General features: G+C 36.5%; 2 protein-coding genes and 1 long non-coding RNA gene across 4 annotated transcripts; all 3 read right to left on the reverse strand.

Annotated features, from left to right (window-relative positions):
• Window positions 1–4,524: 4,524 nt before the first annotated feature.
• On the reverse strand, window positions 4,525–6,973 carry LOC130718785 (uncharacterized). Its single transcript, XM_057569411.1, has 4 exons — window positions 6,780–6,973; window positions 6,331–6,575; window positions 4,814–6,231; window positions 4,525–4,705 (listed from the first exon to the last, which is right to left on the reverse strand). The coding sequence occupies exon 3, from the start codon at window positions 5,732–5,734 to the stop codon at window positions 4,817–4,819; it is 918 nt and encodes a 305-aa protein (XP_057425394.1). The 5' UTR covers window positions 5,735–6,231; window positions 6,331–6,575; window positions 6,780–6,973; the 3' UTR covers window positions 4,525–4,705; window positions 4,814–4,816.
• Window positions 6,974–9,258: 2,285 nt separating this feature from the next.
• LOC130720207 (uncharacterized) lies at window positions 9,259–11,278 on the reverse strand. Of its 2 annotated transcripts, XR_009012986.1 has the most exons (4): window positions 10,844–11,278; window positions 10,269–10,568; window positions 9,573–10,162; window positions 9,259–9,487 (listed from the first exon to the last, which is right to left on the reverse strand). It is a non-coding gene; the product is annotated as an uncharacterized LOC130720207 (long non-coding RNA). The 2 variants fall into 2 exon arrangements; XR_009012985.1 differs by having other exon boundaries at window positions 9,573–10,568.
• Window positions 11,279–13,848: 2,570 nt separating this feature from the next.
• Window positions 13,849–15,017, reverse strand: LOC130720350 (uncharacterized). Its single transcript, XM_057570976.1, has 4 exons — window positions 14,782–15,017; window positions 14,552–14,624; window positions 14,387–14,437; window positions 13,849–14,203 (listed from the first exon to the last, which is right to left on the reverse strand). The coding sequence occupies exons 1-4, from the start codon at window positions 15,000–15,002 to the stop codon at window positions 14,174–14,176; spliced, it is 375 nt and encodes a 124-aa protein (XP_057426959.1). The 5' UTR covers window positions 15,003–15,017; the 3' UTR covers window positions 13,849–14,173.
• Window positions 15,018–20,942: the final 5,925 nt, after the last annotated feature.

Genomic DNA, 20,942 nt, shown 5'->3' on the forward strand with positions numbered 1-20,942 from the left:
CCATCCATCTTCGTTGTCTCATATTCAGCTCCTTCTGATCAAACAGATACTTCAAACTCTTATGATCACTGAATATAGTGAAAGTGCATCCATATAAGTAATGCCTCCAGATCTTCAGTGCAAATACAATCGCAGCTAACTCTAGGTCATGGGTCGGATAGTTCTTCTCGTGAGTCTTCAGTTGTCGTGAAGCATAAGCTACAACTTTCCGATGTTGCATCAGCACACATCCCAACCCTTGATACGAAGCATCACAATAAACCTCATACGGTTCCTCTGGTTGTGGCAGAACTAACACAGGTGACGTCGTCAAACGTTCCTTCATCGTCTGGAAACTCGTTTCACAGGCTTCGGTCCATGCAAAAGGTTGATCCTTCCTCGTAAGTTGAGTCAAAGGTCCAACAATCTTGGCAAAGTTCTCGATGAAACGGCGATAGTATCCCGCCAGACCAACAAAACTTCTGACTTCCGTCACAGTCTTTGGCTGTTCCCAAGCCAATACTGTCTCTACCTTTGCTGGATCCACCGCTATACCTTCCTTAGAGATCACATGACCTAAAAATTTCACTTCTTCAAGCCAAAATTCACACTTGGAAGGGTTAGCGTACAGCTTCTTCTCCCTCAACACTTGCAAGACTTGGCGCAGATGCTCCTCATGGTCCTTAGCATCCTTTGAGTAAATCAGAATATCGTCGATAAACACTACGACAAATCGATCTAAGAATGCATGGAAAGTCCTGTTCATGTAGTCCATAAAGACAGCAGGTGCATTTGTCACTCCAAATGGCATCACTAAATACTCATAGTGTCCATAGCGAGTTCTGAATGCAGTTGTAACACCCCGATTTCGGTGGCGTCACTTTAGTAACCAAAAAGAACTTAAAGCGGAAAATCGTACATATTTTTTTTTGTCGATAAATATAGACAAGACTGAAATAAATATAACGCAATTGCGAAAGATAACAGAACTAATATACAATATATGATACAGCCCCCACTGTAAGTAGCAACCTCGTCACGAGTAACCTCCAGTGACGGAAAGTAGAAAGTGTAGCGCCCGTAGGCAAAATGTACAACCCAAAAGGTAAGGTTAAGTGTCCGCAACACAACCTTAAAAAATGAGAATAAGTTGACCCAATGGCCTAAAACAAGACCTCCTAAGTCCAACCAACTCTCTGTGATTCCCGTAAAGAAACCACACAAAAAGCTATAGGTGGGAAACTACCCTGTCCCCAAAGAAACAAATGATGTTCAGAGCTAAGACTCTACTCCTACACTAATCCCATCTCGAGGAGCTAACACCAGCACTAAAACCTACATGCTAGCATGATCGTCGTCCGAATTCGAAATCCAGAACGACCTAGACTATGTACACCATCCGTCCTCCTCTCGCGACCGCGATGCGCTCTTGTTCCAGCATCTCAATCCTAGTCCCCCCCCGAAGGGTGAACCGTCGTGAACCAGCCCGCCAAAGACATCTGACAAAGGGCGTAGTCCGCCAAAGCACACACAGAAGACGCGAGGGTCAACTCCAAAGAATTAAGTAATTAATAGCACCAATAGATACAGATAAGAAATAGCCACTTAGGCTTATAGCTAGGGATAACATCCTAGGGTTGCATATTCCATAATGAATATAAAAGACAGTAATAACAATTAGCATGCATCAAATAGGATTATCAATTATCAATCACACTCAGCAACTAAGTCAGTATGCATGTTGCATGAAATGATATGACGGTTAACCCAGTTAACCAATGCATTCCGGAAAACGGATGGACATCAAACGGATCAATCCTAGCACCAGCAACGGTGGGACCATTTCTGCCCGCGTGCCTCTTACACCACACAAAGGTAGTCAGATCAGCAGTAAACCCGAAGGTCTGCCATTTCGGTCTGCTACAAGAGTCGTCTACAAACGCTCTTACACGGCATTCCGGGTCTTATGACCATTTTAGAAACCGACGAGGTCCAGAGTACGTCCTGTGTTAATACCTCATTAATGTTGCTTGAATGCAGGATGATTAGTCAAACAACGTCTCCGAATCTCACTCGACACGTCGCCACGTGTTCTAGGTAAATTAGAGTCTCTAAAAGCTTACCCTAAGGTAACAGTCGATTCTGCGACAAAAGACACATCTTCACAACAGCACATAACTCATGATGATCTCCAAATCATCCGACTCATCTCAATCCGATGGTCAAAACTGCTCAACGAGCAAGAGTATCAACATACTCGGAAACTATCAATTTCCCTCGACACGTCGCCACGTCGCCACGTGTTCTAGGTAAATTAGAGTCTCTAAAAGCTTACCCTAAGGTAACAGTCGATTCTGCGACAAAAGACACATCTTCACAACAACACATAACTCATGATGATCTCCAAATCATCCGACTCATCTCAATCCGATGGTCAAAACTGCTCAACGAGCAAGAGTATCAACATACTCGGAAACTATCAATTTCCCGGACTTATCCCCCGGATAGTCCAACAACACAGCTGCTCCAACAGCACAAGAGCATCAACATACTCAATACTTCTCAACTTCCTCAACACTTGGATCCGACAACACTTCTCGTTTTCCAAAAAATAAGATTTGCATCCTAAGCTTCCTTTCGAGTTTATTATCATTATTTTAAGATTTAGAGGTTGTTTAATGTCTTATGAGTTTTCTTTACAAAATAATATCCTTTTAGTCTTATCGCAAAATCTTATAAGTTCTCGGGATCCTAATCCCCAAATAACACCAGAGAATGTCTCGATCCATGGAACACCATAACAAGGCCCGAATCTCATTCGTCCTATCAAACTTTCTCAAAAAAAATAAAATCGGCATGACCTGCCCGCTATTCTCACTTTTCAGAATCACAGATTTCATTGCAGAAGCATAATTAATTCAGCACAATCAACCAACATGTCATATATCAACATATTATACAATACCCACGTAGCACTTAGCATATAAAGCATGCATCACACATCCTAAATTACCCACATAGCACATAGCATGTAAGACAATCTCAAAAACATAGTAGTAGATTAATCATCTACATTGTCAGCCGAAGCCTCAGAAAACATTTTTCCAATCAAACACAAACAAGTGCATAAATAGTAAACAATGTCGAAAGCATCGACCCTAAGCATTAACTAGAGATTCAGTGAGTAGCCCTCACCTTAGCCAATTTCCATACTAAGGTGCAACTCCGATCCGATTACATCTTTGTTTGCCTGCGTCGGCTTGATTCCTTCCATTGTGTAGCTTCGATGCAGGGTGCTTCCGTTCATCGTACGAAAATCAAGTTTCTGAAACTTGTCGGCGAAGAGTCGCCAGAGAAAGTTGCGGCCCACGGGGTTGACGGAGGAACTGTCGCCGGAGACACAAAGGAAGGTTGTTCCTTCATCTTTTCGCGGCCAGAAACTCAACGGCGCTGTCCGTTTCCCCAAAGAGTCGACGGTTTGCCCAGAAAGTTCAGCCGAAGGTCGACGGTGGTTGTCGGGGTCGTCGAATAAAATGACCCAAATACGAAATTGAAGATAGGGTTTTGCTCTCCTCACGGCAAGGATCATAGCAGTATCCTCTGTTTTTCCATCGGTCGCCGGAGTTGACCGGAAAGAGCTCCCGAAGGCGGCAGCGGCGGCGGTCGACGGCGACGGAACGACGATCCGGAATATGGGTTTTGTTGTGGACACCGCAAGGGTTCCAACGGTACTAACCTCGCTGTGAACGGAAGTCCGAGTACACCGGAATCGAAGGTCGAAGTTTGCGACGCCGGCGGCGGTGGCGTTTTCACGTCGTTCTCCCCTGTTTTCTTTCATGGTTCCTTTGTCGTTTCTCTTTGCTTGCTTCGTGGCCATGGAGGTGGTGCTCTCGGCTGGAAAGAGAGACCCATGGTGGTGGTTCATGTGGTGTGTCCATGATGGTGTTGTGGGTGGCCATCGGTGGTGGCTTCGTGAGGAAGAAAGAAGAAGAAGAACATGTTGATGATGGGGTGCTGCCATGGTTGATAGAGGAAGAAGAAACATGGTGTGCGTGTACAGAAAAGGAGAGGAAAATGGTGATGGTGTCTCCTTGTGGTGCTGGCCTTCTTGTGGTGGCCATGGAGAGAAAGAAAAGGAACGTGGTGGCTGCCATGGTGGCTTTCTTGCGTGAAGAAGGAGGAGCTTGCGTGGTGATGGTTGGTGGTTCACGAAGTAGAGAAACAAGGTGGCTTCATGGTGGCAGTTTGCGTGCTCAGCCATGGGGAGAGCAAGGACGGTGGTGGTGTGGCTGCCATGTTTGGGTGTGAGGAAGGAGAAGAGAAAAGAAGCTTGGTGATGAGAAGCATGAGAAGGCATGGTGTGCGTGTTGTGGGTTGCTGCGGCAAGAGGAAGAAGAAAAAGAAAATAAGAAGGAAGGATCAGATTGCTTGCTGCGTGAAATGGAAAGGAACTAGTGTTTTTACCCGTGCGCTGCACGGCGAAAGATTTTTCTAATTTTTTATGACAATTATTTTTACATGAAATTGACATGATTAACTACCACAAAACCATAGATAACAATTAAAATTAGATTTGATTCGTTTACACAACAATGAAAAACTGAATGAATCTAACAAAGGTTGATGATTACAGAAATATATATATCAGCAACAAAAAGATGTCATATGAACGTTATGCATTCCACTTGTTGCTTGCTGCCCCATTATCATTGAAAGTCTGTTGAATCTGCAACAATTTAGAAAATGTTTTAAATAAGTAGATCAAAAAATACAGCACGCTAAATACAATGTGCATTATACAAAGAAGTACGAATTCAAAGATAGATAATCTAACCATTCATATGTTATGGAATACTTCTTCATACACAACATTCCGAGTGCAATTAGATACTACTCCTTTGTCATCGACTATAAGTATCTTCAACCCTTTTCTAGATTTTACTCTTGATAGAGCTACATATAGCTGGCCATGCGTGAACACCGGCCTAGGAAGGTATAATCCAACATGCGATAACGACTGGCCTTGGCTCTTATTTATAGTCATAGCAAAACAAACAGTAATAGGGAACTGTCTCCTTGAGAATTTGAAAGGAAGGCCAGTATCAGAAGGAGTTAAGCTAAGCTTAGGAATATAAAAAGGTTTACCTGTTTTAGAACCGGAAAGAGCTGTTGCAACAATGATATAAGGTGTCAAAGCGCTCACTATCAATCTTGTTCCATTACACAATCCAGCAGACTGATCAATGTTCCGAATTAACATGATAGGGACACCAACTTTGAGAAAAATTTTGTGGTTGGGAATACCAGAGCACTTAACATCATTTAGAAATTCTGAAGTGAACCATTCTGCATCTATTTCAGAGTCTTCATCTGACCTGCATGGTGTGTCATAACTCAAATATTCTGTTTCCTCCCCAGGGATCATTGACATCATGAAGTTATTAACCTCTTCAACACTTTCAAGAGTGGGAGCAAGGAGTGCTCTTTGTTCAAAATATGCATGGTTCTCCAAATTAGCAACAACATTGGGATATGCAAAATTGTCTAACTCAAGTAAGGGATTATCGGACTCCCTCACCAACAAATCAGAGGGAATTTCTATAATAGAATCATCCTCATCGATTGGCTTAACCGTGCCATCGCCCACTTGAAGAAGCCAATCCGTAAATTCTTTGATCTCCAAGGATGAAGAAGAGGACCCTGCTTGTTGTAATCTCATGTTGGTAGTTAACTTCATTACTTTCAATGCTTCCATAGGTATGATGAATTCACAGAAGAAGAAATGATTTCTGATCTACTTCCTTTCAAAATTACTGGCAGAATCTGTCGAAAGTCCCCACCCAAAACAGCTACCTTTCCTCCAAAGGGTTTATCGTGGCCAAAAGTTGCTTGGGTCTTCATGATGTCATTCAAAGTTTTGTCTAGAGCTTCAAAACAGTGCTTGTTAAGCATTGGAGCTTCATCCCAAATGATAAGACTTGCTTTCTGAAGCATTTCAGCTTTATGAGAACCTTGACGGACATTACATGTTGATGATTCATGGATAGTGATAGGAATGGAAAATCTAGAGTGAGCAGTTCTTCCTCCAGGTAATAGTAATGAAGCAATGTCACTTGACGCAACATTTAGAACAATCTTTCCTTCAGAACGCAGCGCAGCTAAGAGGGTATTCCACACAAAAGTTTTACCAGATCCGCCAAATCCATATAGGAAAAAAAATCCTCTGTTATTGGACGAAACAACATCCAATATCTGTAAATTGACATAATTTGTCAAAATGAAAATACGAAACACATAATAATCGAATTTATTCATTTTTTCTTCTATTATGCTTTAATCATAATTTATTACCTGGGTATACGCTCCTTTCTGTTCAGAAGTTAGGGAACAGACCAATTGTTGATGCTATACGTTCATTTCATCCTTATTGTAATTAAGCTCATCTGCAACAAATTGATTTTCAAAACGAAAGGTCTCACAAAATGATGGATAAGGTAAGCTAGGCCATTCTTTAAGTGACCTTCAATTGGTTCTCAACACCTTCTCTATCTCAATCAAACATAAGTTCATCAAATCCTCATCATTTATTTGAAGATCTGCAACAAATATTAAATGGATTTAAAACAATATAGAAAAACATTCTCTAAATCACGTAATCTATATAATAAAATCCAATTGTACAGAGGTTGTTTCTTTGATATAGCAAAGGAAATGATTCCTTCTAAGATGCCCATTTCAAATAACACACAAAAATAAAAACTTCATTAAATATATTTAATAAGAACATAGTGCAAAAATACCTGGCATTTTAAGCAACCTTCTTCTGTGGTACAAAATGCCGTCAGCTAAAAATCTCCATGTCTTATCCCACACTTCTCTTGGCTTTCCTATAGCGTTTGTTGAGAGCAACGTTACAAACAAATGCCTCAAATAAGACCCTGAACCAATCTCACTCATGTGAATAATCCCATCAACATACTCCCTCTCATCTTCCATTAATCCCATAGCATAAAATATCTGATAGGATACTAATGGAAAATTAAAATAAAAATATCGTATTTAAAATATCTGATATTTCCATAGGATTCATTATTGGCATGATTTAAAATTAACAAAAATCTGTTATGAATGGGAGATAATTCACGTTAAGGAAGGAGGGGGGAATAAGTTATTAACTAATCATATATTGATGATAGATGAATCATTTTAAATTGGGGACATATTTAAAATGAATTAAATATAAAATTCTATTTTTTTTGTTACTTCTGAAAAAAAAAATATAAAAATCTATATACTAACAAACAGGTTTTGTGTAACATGAAAAAATAAATATGGATACCATCTAAGTAGAACAAACCCTTATTTTTAAAAGGGATACGTATATGTTATATTTTCAATAAAATACGTATACTAATTTTAAAATAAGGGATATTTCCAAAAAGATAGAAACAAATTAAGGAAGGAGGGGGGACTTAAGAAAAATTATTTTTATAATAGAAAATTAGGGAATTATATATAATGAAATACAAAAATTTGAGTTAAATAATATTAAACACTGTTATTACTTAGAAATTTTGACCAATAAAAAAAGAGTAATCTATTAACTCAAATTCGCATTTTAGGTTGTTATAGAAACTCAAAGTATTAAAATAATCCAATTTATCTTACATATGAATTCAATATCTCATAAACGAATTTCAATATTTCTACCTGAAATTGATATAAAATAAAATTATGTGCGTGAGGTCCAATTTTGAAAAAAATTTATTAAGTTGATGACATTCATGTGGAAGGAAGAAACAACATCCAATCTTTATTTGATTTGATAATGCTTTAACAATTAAAAATAGCATTTGACCTCACTGATCACCCAACGTTAGTTTTTATTGAAACATAGATTCAAATTATGATTTCAATTGATAATATCCTTAGCTGTTTGACAATATCAAAAGCAGATATTTTTTGGAATAATTTCATCGTTATACACAAAAAAAATAACTCGTATGTAAAATACTAATATAAGGTAAATATAACAAATGCTAATTAATAGATCAACTTATGGAAAAAGGGAACATTGCATAAGATTAACGGTGCATCCGATCATCGGATGAAAAAGTCAAGTACATCCCTTAGAGGGCATAATTGAAAGGATCTTCAAAATGACAAACTACAAAATCATAATGAAAATTCGCATAACACCATCAATGGCTCATAGAGCCAGCAAAAAACATCAAAAAACAAAACACTTTTGAATAGACATAAACTCTCTCAAATTTTCTCTTTCTTGACCATCTTCAGAGGCTTCTTGTTGTCAGAAATAGGATTTGCTTCAGGGCTAGGACGTTTAGCAGGAGGAGAATCATTGCTTTCCACATGAAGAGGTTTCTCAGAATTCACATAGTAAGGTAGGGAAGCTTTGATGATACCCTCCGTTTCAACATTAAGAGCTTTGTCCTGCAGTAAAAAAAAAACAAAAATTGGATAAGACACTTATATAATATTAAAGGGTGTAACTAAAATCTTAATAAATTTCTCACATGAGATAACACAAACCTGAACATTCTTTTTAGAAGAAGCAGAAACGTTCTTTTAGAAGCCACTGGTTTCATTTTTTGTGGGAGTTTGACCTCCTTATCCTGAGCCTTAATTGGTGTAATATTAAACGTTAGAAAGACAATATAATAAAATATTAATAAGATTTAGATCCAACTCAAGACCAGATCATCGTGCTTAGTTGCTGAAAGCTCAATATTTTCTAGCGGGGATGATCCATTAACACCACTAACTGATTTAGAAGAGGCTTCAACAGCAGCAGGTTCATTGATCAAGTTAGATGGATCGCAGGCTGTAGAAGAACCACCGGGAGCACCATTCGAAGCCTTACAAACATCAAGATACTGTAATGGAAGAAGACAACACTATATTATATTAAGCAAATGTTCAAAAAATGCATTCAGAGTAAAATCAAATACGATTCTAACATCCTTTTTAGGTAGAATTTCTGCCTTTCCCTTATTGGATTTCTTTTGGGTTTCGAACTGCGTCTTCAGTTCAGAAACAGGAGCCAACACTATAGAACCTTCTTGACAACCTCTACTTATATCAACAGCAGGGGAATTGTTTGAAGAAATCCCACCAACAACATTAAAATCTTCATTAAGATCCTAATTTCATAAAAAAAAACAAATTAGATAAAAAATCATACTAATGAAAGAAATAAAATCAAAAAATCAGGTAAGATGTACAAAACCTTAGCAAAACTTGAAGAAGATCCTTGGCCAACACTCCCTGAGCTAGGAGTTGTTAAAAACATATAGGGAGGAGAGCTTTCTAAGTGGGGATTTGCGTTCTTAAACTGGGAAATGACTTCAGGATCAGAACAAATTCTCTTCACCTTATAAGATGGCTAAAACCATGTGTTGGAACTGTTGTCAACTTCAATCTTGAATAAAAATGACTTATCAATCAAACTCATAATCTCCGACGGAACCTGAGAATCGCTAGGGTCCTGGAATTGAAAATATAATTTAGTTAGAGAAAAAATAGTACAAATTTAATTGAAAAGTAATGGATTTAGGTATATCTAAAATAACCTTATGGCATTTTTCAACCAATTCAGAACATGGCTTATTAAGAAGGTTGTTGGCCTCTTGATCAAATAAAACAAAGGTTGTCGAATCTTTAGCATCCATAACCCTCAAACGAATTTTGTATTTAGGAATTGCAGTAACAACATGGCGAACACAGGCTTCACAAAAGTACATGTCCTCAGCTGGGTACACCTTTTTGTTACACTTGCAAGCAGGGTAATACCAACTATTGTCATCAAGAATGAATTTAACAGTGGCAAACACAACACAAACAGATTTCTGACGATAAGAAATTATAAAAAGTCAGGGAAATGAAAAAAACACTATAAATCAACACCAAACCAACAAATAAAAAACAAAATAAAATAAACAAACCTTAGCCAAATCTTTAATCTGCTCAATGGTTTTCCCTTCATTTTGTTTTAGAAAATCCTCTGCTGGAGATAGTTTTGCCGAATCCTGAAGCTGGCAAATGACCTTAGCAGCAGGGCCATTAGCCTCAAAAAACCTTTCTCGAATTGGACTAGCTTCATCAATAGCAGGATTAAAAAGAATTTGGGTTGCCCCATACACGTTTTGAATGCTAGGCCTCCCTGTGAATTAAAAAAAAAAGGAAGTTAGAATCTAAGGACGCCATACGAATTTAATTAAGGAGAATGATTTACAAAAGAACAAACAAACGAAAAACAAAAAAAAAACCTTTAAAAGGTTTTATCTTCGCAAATTGGACAACAACTACAGCGTTCGTCATATCCCCAGAAGCCAATTGCCCAACAATTTCATCTACATATTTTCCAAAAAAAGCTGCCTCGACACGAACTCTAAGCAAAAGAGAAAAAACCAAATCAATAAACACCACATAAGATAATTGAATCAAAATTATGGTACAGATTTACACATACCCTTCCTGTTCAATTTCTAGTGTGATCCTCTTTTGCACTTTACCATGCTTCTCAAACTCCTGCTCACCAGAGGAGCCAGTCAAGATACCTATGACATCTGGAAAAAATAAAACTTTTAGAGGGCCATAACAACGTTTATATAATGTAAAAAAAAAACAAAATAAAACATAATAACAACAAAATCACAACGATTCTATATATAAATATATTAACAGAAAAAACAAAAATTGAAATAACAAAAAAATTACGTATAAAGATAACAAAAAGAGAAATAATCAAATTAAGGGGTGAATAATTTATAGATTGAAAGAAGAATGAATCAAAAAATAAACATATAAAATATCAAAAAATAAATAAACAGATAAAATCTACCTATGAGGAAGGATGTGTCAGGATCCTTGAAGACAACATCAGATAGAGGCATGAAGGTAAAAGATTTTCCAGTGATGGGGGTGTTAGCCATAAGCCTAACACTGGTATGCATTTGAAAATTAACCTTGTATGGATGAGAGGTCGTCCTGAAATCACCGCCGTTCTCACAAACACCAAAAAATGATATCTGGTATACACGGCCCTCAAGCAACTGATTCTTGAATCGGTAGACTAAAGTACACCGGATTGAAGCATGTATTTTGCAGCCCTAAATAAAAACAAAAAAGGACGTTAAAAAAAGATTCTCAAAACATAAACCCATAAACATTGAGGAATATAGGGTAAAAATGAAACCTTGGAGTCCATCAAAACCATCTCCAACGATGAAGGTAGCTTAGATCCAGAGTAGCTAGGAGTTAATCACAACCTTACAACCTTCACAACAATGGCCCAAGTTTCTTTGGAAGCATCAATCTTGGACACATCATCAACTCGGAGAGACATTTCAAGAGGGGATGAAGAACAAATTATGAAGAAGATAAACTCTTAATTCAGAAGGGATTGTGGATGAGAGCATCACAACACAACTACTTATATAGAAGACTCTACATGGGTTGAAACCTTTGAAATTCAAAATAAGAATTGGAAACAACAAAATAAGGGGAGATGAACAAACAATTATTGGGCATATATAGAGAAAATCAAAACACAAAGTCCCAATATTCATTAAAGGGGTGTGAAAAAAAAATCAGGGAATGGAGAATGGAATGTTGAGCCAATAAATGGAGGATGATGAATTTGAAATACATTGTGTTAATAAGGAATTGGGATTCATGTGTATAAACGTGAAGACATAATGGGAGAAAGAGAGTAAAAGAAGGGAGATAAAATAGATGAAATTAAAATTAAATATTCTTTATTTTAATTACTTAGTGGGCGGTTTAAATAATACATAGGGAATGTAGAAATACAAATAAAGGAGGCTGAATAATTAAATCATTTTCGAATATAAATGAAAAAGGGACCGGATTCATAATCTATTTTTCAACAACATGAGAAAAGCAACTGAAATTTATCACTTTACACCCTTCAACAACAACCAGCAATTGTCAACAAAAAAAACTTGAAGTTCTCTCTAGTCAATATTATTTTTTTTGAAAATTTTAATTTCTTCTATGATTGATCAAATTTGAAAAATGATAAAATTGTTTAGTGACAGCCAGAATTTTCCATCATAAGTCATTACAATGTGTGATAGAAAAGCTGGCATGCCGTTCAGCATAAACCATAGACAACCTTTAGGGTAAAAAGAATAAAAACTGGCATGTTGTTTCACCTATACCATATATTTCAATTATGCATAAAACCTTTATTTTATATATTTTTATTATTAAAACAAATTAAAGATTAGAGAAAATAGAAAAGTTATTATATAAATTGATACTACTAAAAAATAATTTAAGGACTTCAGTAAAAAGCATTTAAGACTAATATTGGATAAAATTACATTAAAATACATCAATGGTGTCTTTTACATCGAATAACCACACGCTAGAAGCTCCTTCAAGGCCAAGGAATCCGTTCATATCCACAAAATGGATTGTGCAATGATATTTGCCAATGCATCTTCTTATGACATCCCAACTTGTATTGTCAAAGCTATAATTGAAAGTGCTTCAATTTTATCCATAACCAATATGCTTAGCCACTAAAAATTAAACTAAACTTCCCATACTTCATATCACATGGCGATTCCATTATACCTTGCCCTGTTAATATTGAAAATGTCATTGCATTGATAAAGCAAAGCAATACTCATGAAGAAACATATAAGAAATGACTAAGAAAAACTTAAAATCGAAGATTGTTTTATACAGAGACGTAGTCCCCATGTAATGTGTTTCAATTGAGTTCCTAGTAATCTACCTTAAGCATTAACTCCTTAGCCGTTAGCCTGCATTGAAAGTTGTTCAATTCCCACTGAAGTGAAATCTCCCATATTCTAGAACTCATTTCCATAGTCATGGTAGCTAGAGTAGAAAGAAAATCTACTTCGTTAAATTGTAGCACAAAAATTCTAATAATACATTTGGCTGTTCAAGGCTTCAAGCAATACCCAAAAATCAAAATCCCTGTTGAATTAATAACACCTTAGATAAAATCATAATGTGTAAGAGCATCTCTTTAAAGCAAACAAAAGAGAAGAATACACAGCACTTGCAAGACATGGCACATCAGTTTTGAAAATTTTATACATCAGAAAATCTTTAGAATGTTAGATTTGAAGAACTCTATTTAACAATCATGCATGTGTAGCCATATCCATAGCTTCTTATGTGATAAAGAAAAATAAAGTTCAATCATGGTGCAATTGAACATAATCATTTGAATGACTAATCATACCTGAAATAAAGTTCAATCATGGTACACCTCTACAACATGTATAGCAGCATTAAACAATAGTCCATTTATCTTGAGTAAAAAACCAGTTCACCAATCTGTGAGCATTTTTTAATTATCTAGTTAGTGGTGACGACTGAGTTTAGTGAAAAGAAAAGAGAAACATAAAGCTAAAAGTAGTATGGACTAAATCCCAAATTTGGTACAATCATTTTCTGTTGTTTCTAAACGTGCACTTTTCTTTGAGTATATGTACATGCAAGTATTGGGAAAAATTAGTGCTCAAGTGGCAGTAAGTGTATTTGGTTGCCATTTCATGCAACTTTGGTGAATTGCTTCCACTATATCAATTCAAGAAACAATCTAAAGAGTTTTAAAAGACTTAATAAGGAGAATAAAAAGGAAATCAAAAGACTAAATAAGGATTTTTTAAAACAGCTATTACAAAACTCATTTAAAACATACAAACAGATAAAAACACACAAACATTTTCTTGTTGATAATAAATTTAAGAGACCCCAACCTAATGATTATAAAGAAGACACGTAAAAAATGAGTTTTGCATTAAACCCATTGGAATTGAAAAACAGTAGGTAGAGATTTTATTGATGGGGTCCAACTAACCAAAACAAACATGAGGTTTGAGGATGCCAAAGATTTTGCTTCCAATTAAAAGACTTGCCAGTAGTGGATTTGGAGTCTTTCATGAAATTCAAGCTTCAAGAATCTTACAACAACAAAAAAAACGTTAACCTTCTATATCAAAAAAACATCTATAAAGGAGAGACATGCATACCAAGTTACCAACAAATCAGTTTATGAAAACACAAACAAAATTTAATCAATGAAAATTTGATAGAAGTAAGAGTGAAAAAGGAAACGACAACACCAACCTGCAGACAGGACCAAAAACTAAAATGAAAGAATGCCTCATCTGAAAAAATGATCAGCAAATTTGATCTGAAAAAATAAAATTAGAAATAGAGATCAAGACCAAAACCAATCTTTTAGTTTCTCTCAGGTATTAACACTGAAACTTGATTGCAGCCCTATGGTAACATGAATTTTTTTAAATAATACTGCTGGCTTACATAATATGGATGCAACCAATAACTATGATAAAGGAATGTAAGACTGGAGCACCTGAATCACTTCAGCTATTTGAATTCCCGCAATCAGGTTCAAGCACAATCTCTAGCCAAGAATAACTTAAAATTACATATCAACTAATTCAACGAAGAAATAAAACAAAATTCCTGAGAAATTTTGGGACAAATGTTGTGTTTGGAGTTCAGATTAGAGTTGTACCTGCCTAGCCAATTTTTCAGTGAGAAAGAATATACTGGGAGACACTGCAAGGCACAAACTCCTCCTTTTCCTCCTTTATGAAATGAAGCACATTGAGAGATATGAGAAGAGGGAAACAGGTATTGAAGTGCAAACATGAAAGAGATATCTGAATTTATATAGGTTAGATTGAATTTCAAATTTCAAATAAGGGGAAGACAAAGTCTTGGAAATTGATAGAGCAATGCAACCTTGGAAGCAGAAAAGAAAAATCACGTTTTAACCGAGCAGATTTAATGAGGCCGTGAGTGGGAATTGCAAGAACCATAAATGAGATGCCAAACATTAATGGGCTGATAAAAGTTAATTGAATGGAGAGAAAATGAGGAGCTGCAGAAATTCGGATTGGAAGAGAAAAAGAGAAGATGAAGGGGAAGGAAAAATTAAGAGTAAGAGAGAGAGAGAGAAACATTCCAAATATTGGGAATTTGGAATTGGGTTTAAATGAGAGAGAGAGAGAAGCAAGTCGTGAAGCAAGTTACATGTGATAATAGTAGATAGAAATTTGTGTTAATAACTACTCTTAATTTAAAGGATACCTGGAGAGAGAAGCAGTGAAGTTATTGGAAACCCAAAAGATATGATTAAAGATTGAATGGAAAAATTTAATAGTTAATAAAAAAAATATAAAGTGGGAGAATTTAAATTTTTATTAACGTATAAAAAGCAATAGGAAAAAATTACTGCTCAGTTTGAAAAAAAATAAAGAATAATTACAGCTCTAAACAAAATATGTTGATTATGAACCAAATATTGTTATGATTTGCTCATATTATTAGGAAAGTTAAAAAAAAAACATATCATTTCAAATTATATAATATTAATTATGATTTTGTTTTATAATACATAATAAAAATATATTTTTTTTGAACGTGATAAAAAGATATTGAAAATATATGAAAAGAACTTTTTATAATTCAATGGGGATTACCGTAAAAAACTAAAAATAGAGAAAAACGAAAAGATGAGAATGGGATGAATTAAATTGGAATGTTGATGGGAGAATGGACGGTTAATCTCAACGGAGGCTTAATAATTTGAAAATTTTCAGATTATAATGAAGAATGGTCTAGATACATTAACGTGAAACAATAATATGAGAAAAGGGAGGAAAAAGAGGGAGAAAAGTAATGGAATTAGGATTAATTGCAAATAGAAATTTGACCACCATTAAATCCTCAGTATAATTATATGTTGAGACCGAGATAATTGGGGGAGAGAAAATAGTATGGAGATAGTGGGAGAAGAGGGAGAATGAAGGATGGATGAATAAATCTGAATATAATAATCTGAATTTGACACGTAGCGAGTTGTGGTGCAAAGTGAAAGGAATAAAATATTGCAAATTATTCAGGAGCTGAGGTTTTTGATAATGGCATGCTTGAAATGTTACTGCTTTAATATATATATAGATTGAGTTTCCTTATATATATGTTTGTGGCTTTGTACATTGCCTTGTCTGATGGTGTTCAGCGGCTTGGGAAATATATTAACATGTGGTGGGGCAAAGCTGGAGGGACGTGGAGTGATAAGGTTGGATTGATATTTTGAAAAGATATTTTTAAAATTGGTATGAATTGATTTATACACTGAAGAATTTTGCTCACAGAGTTAAGAGAAAAATAGATAATGGATATATAACTATACTAAAAATTATGAGGAACTTTATGAAATAGTAAAATATAAATTATGATCACTTTGAACAAATTAAAATGATCCATGAACCAAGAAATGAGTAGATATTTATCAAAGATCGGATAAGGATGAATAGATATTTATCAAAGATCGGATAAGGATGAATAGATATTTATCAAAGATATTTTGAAAAGATATTTTGTAAATCGGTACAGATTAGTTTAGATATCGGAGGATTTAGCTCATAAAGTTAAGATAAAAATATGAGAGTGATTCTGATTTCTTCCTACTGATTCCAACGTATTTTAGACACGATATTCTCCCCGCTGAATCTTCTAATTCTTCAAAGAAATACCGGTATGATTTTTGGTTTTCGAGGCTTGTTTTTAATGCTATATATAGAGGTTGGAAAAACGCGGGAAAAAGAAAGTTTCGCGAATCTGATTTTTCCGGCTTCATTCTCCATGAATTCTAAGATAGGTTTTGGCGACATAAATCCAAAACTCAACAGAGGCTTCCTTGTATTTTAGGTGACTAATGCAAAGTCGGTGTAAAACTATTTTACCCGATAAGTTACTTTTTGCATCGAACGTCGGAATAGAAAACTTCCTTCTGAAGAAAGATTGAAATCATCAAGAGAAATGGGTGTACGCGTGTAGAATCTTCATTTGAAGCTCCGAATAGAAAAAGTCTTCATTGTCGGTTGATTTAATCGCTCTAGAAAGACCAGGGATTTAGTTTCGGCAAACTTCCGATGATTGGAATCGGACGTTCGTAGATCCTAGAGTTTCGCCTCGAAACGATTGTGTAACACCCCGATTTCGGTGGCGTCACTTTAGTAACCAAAAAGAACTTAAAGCGGAAAATCGTACATATTTTCTTTTCGTCGACAATATAAACAAGACTGAAAGAAATAAAACTCTAATGCGAAGGATAATCAGAAACTAATATACAATAATAATTACAGCCCCCGTTGTAAGTAGCTAACCACATCACGAGTAACCTCCAGTGACGGAAAGTAGAAAGTGTAGCGCCCGTAGGCAAAATGTACAACCCAAAAGGTAAGGTTAAGTGTCCGCAACACCACCTTCAAAAATGAGAATAACTTGACCCAATGGCCTAAAACAAGACCTCCTAAGTCCAACCAACTCTCTGTGATTCCCGTAAAGAAACCACACAAAAAGCTATAGGTGGGAAACTACCCTGTCCCCAAAGAAACAAATGATGTTCAGAGCTAAGACTCTACTCCTACACTAATCCCATCTCGAGGAGCTCACACCAGCACTAAAACCTACATGCTAGCATGATCGTCGTCCGAATCTGAATCCAGAACGACCTAGTCTATGTTCACCATCCGTCCTCCTCTCGCTACCGCGATGCGCTCCTGTTCCAGCATCTCAATCCCTAGTTTCCCTCGAAGGGTGAACCATCGTGAACCAGCCCGCCAAGGACATCTGACAAAGGGCGTTTGTCCGCCAAAACACACACAGAAGACGCGTGGGTCAACTCCAAAGAATTACGTAATTAATAGCACCGATAGATACAGATAATATAATAGCCACTTAGGCTTATAGCTAGGGATAACATCCTAGGGTTGCATATTCCATAATGAATATAAAAGACAGTAATCACGAATAGCATGCATCAAATAGGATTATCAATTATCAATCACACTCAGCAACTAAGTCAGTATGCATGTTGCATGAAATGATATGACGGTTAACCCAGTTAACCAAATGCATTCCGGAAACGGATGGACATCAAACGGATCAGCCCTAACACCAGCCACGGTGGGACCATTTCGGCCCGCGTGCCTCTTACACCACACAAAGGTAGTCAGATCAGCAGTAAACCCGTAGGTCTGCCATTTCGGTCTGCTACAAGAGTCATCTACAAACGCTCTTACACGGCATTCCGGGTCTTATGACCATTTTGGAAACCGACGAGGTCCAGAGTACGTCCTGTGTTAATACCTCATTAATGTTGCATGAATGCAGGATGATTAGTCAAACAACGTCTCCGAATCTCACTCGACACGTCGCCACGTGTTCTAGCTAAATTAATGTCTCTAAAAACTTACCCTAAGGTAACAGTCGATTCTGCGACAAAAGACATTTCTTCACAACAACACATAACTCATGATGATCTCCAAATCATCCGACTCATCTCCATCCGATGGTCAAAACTGCTCAACGAGCAAAGAGTATCACATACTCGGAAACTATCAATTTCCCGGACTTATCCCCAGGATAGCCCAACAACACATAGCTGCTCCAACAGCACAAGAGCATCAACATACTCAACACAGCTGCTCCAACAGCACAAGAACATCAACATACTCAACCCAGCTGCTCCAACAGCACAAGAACATCAACATACTCAACACTTCTCAACATCCTCAACACTTGGATCCGACGACACTTCTCGTTTTCCAAAAACTAAGATTTGCATCCGAAGCTTCCTTTCGAGTTTGTTATCATTATTTGAAGATTTAGAGGTTGTTTAATGTCTTATGAGTTTTCTTTACAAAATAATATCCTTTTAGTCTTATCGCAATATCTTATAAGTTCTCGGGATCTTCAAATCCCAAATGACTCCAGAGAATGTCTCGATCCATGAAAACCATAACAAGGCCCGAATCTCATTCGTCCTATCAAATTTCTCGAAACTCTCAAAATAAAAACGGCATGTTTTTCAGAAACTCAGATATGAGTGCAAGACATAGTTAAATTATCACAGTCATCAATCATGTCATATATCAATGCATCTCAGAATAAACACGTAGCACTTAGCATATAAAGCATGCACCACACATCCTAGATTACCCACATAGCACATAGCATGTAAGTCAATCTCAAAAACATAGTAGTAGATGAATCATCTACATTGTCAGCCGAAGCCTCAGAAAACATTTTTCCAATCAAACACAAACAAGTGCATAAACAGTAAACAATGTCGAAAGCATCGACCCTAATCATTAACTAAAGATTCAGTGAGAAGCCCTCACCTGAAGATTCTCCAGGATTATCTTCTATCACTCCTTCACAATCAAAGCCTTGCTTCTCTGGGAATTCCTCAAAATCACCTTTAGAGCAAAACCACAGAAATACTATCAGAATCTATCGGAAACTAAGCTATCGATATTCACTAAGGCTACACGAAGTAATACATACTCCGAGGTACGATAATCTAGCGCGAAAGGACAAGTTTTCGAAAAAGGAATTTTCCTCCTTCTCCCCTATAGGGCTCGGCCACTTTTCACAATTGTGGGATTCGATTTTTCTTCGATCAAACTTGGTTCCTATGCTATCATTAGCCATAACTAAGGGTATTCTAAACTCGGAAAAATTATCGGATCAAAAACTGTCGCAGGGGTATTTTGGTCATGATTTTTAACTTAGAATTTCAAAACTGAAATCCCAAAAAGCAAATTTGACAGGGACGTTACTAACGACGTTTATGACAACTAATCCTACTAGCACTAAGCTAAGGCGATAGTTTTCAGCCTAAAGGTTGAAGCTTTACTCCAAAAATGGGTATTTAAGGCATAAATTGATTCCGGCGGAAATCCGGCGACATTACGGAAAATCTAATCCGGCAGAAGTGATCTTGGGCACGTAAGGAAGATGTTTAATATCAAAAATGAAATATTCAGGATAGTTTTGTAAAAACCTGAAAACTATCAGCTCAGAAAAGTCTACAGAAAAGCTATGGAAAAAGCGATCAGAGGTAAGGATTAGCGACTATACCTCGACACCTTGAAGTAGCAACTGATTGATCGACGAACAAGCAAGGATTGAAAAAAATCTCTTCTCCTCCTCTCCTTAGCAAACTCGCGGCCTCCTTGGGAAGAAATGGGTAGTTTTTGTGTTTTTTTCTCATTTCTTGGCTATATATAGAGGTTGTCAAAACGCGATAAAATGAAAGTTTCGCGAATCTGATTTTTCCGGCTTCATTCTCCGTGAATTCTAAGATAGGTTTTGGCGAAAAAATTCCAAAACTAAAATGAGGTCTCCTTGTATTTTTTTGTAACTAATGCAAAGTCGGTGTAAAACTATTTTACCCGATAAGTTGCTTTTTGCATCGGATGTCGGAATAGAAAACTTCCTTCTGAAGAAAGATTGAAATCATCAAGAGAAATGGGTGTACGCGTGTAGAATCTTCATTTGAAGCTCTGAATAGAAAAAGTCTTCATTGTCGAGTGATTCTAGGGTTTTGAAATACCAGGGTTTCGGTTTCGGCAAACTTCCGATGATTGGAATCGAACGTTCGTAGATTCTAGAGTTTCGCCTCGAAACGATTGTGATATATGGAAAAAGAGAAGTTCTAACATTTCTCTGAAGATTTTTGGAATTAACTTCCATCGTGCCTAAAAGTGAAAACTAGCTATATACTAGGGTTTCTGACCTAGGTTTAAGCGTGTAATGATCGTGCTTTGACTTTTATCGTCTTTGGTACAATCCTTAGACTTTTCCTGAACTTTCTCCTTCATAAATTTATTTCATTAAATAAACTCTTGTTCAGGTTTCCCTTCACGATCCATCAACCCTAATCGTGAATAGGAAGTTTATTCACTTAGCATAAGCTGAAAAACTTGGGTCTTACATTACTACCCTCCAAAAAGAAAGTTTCGACCTCGAAACTTAAGGGTCAGTAAAAAGTTCTGGATATTGTTCCTTGATCTCTTCCTCTAACTCCCATATGGCACCGTCTGTGT

Source organism: Lotus japonicus, chromosome 5 (genome assembly GCF_012489685.1).
Source record: "Lotus japonicus ecotype B-129 chromosome 5, LjGifu_v1.2".
In the NCBI taxonomy this organism is placed as follows: domain Eukaryota; kingdom Viridiplantae; phylum Streptophyta; class Magnoliopsida; order Fabales; family Fabaceae; genus Lotus; species Lotus japonicus.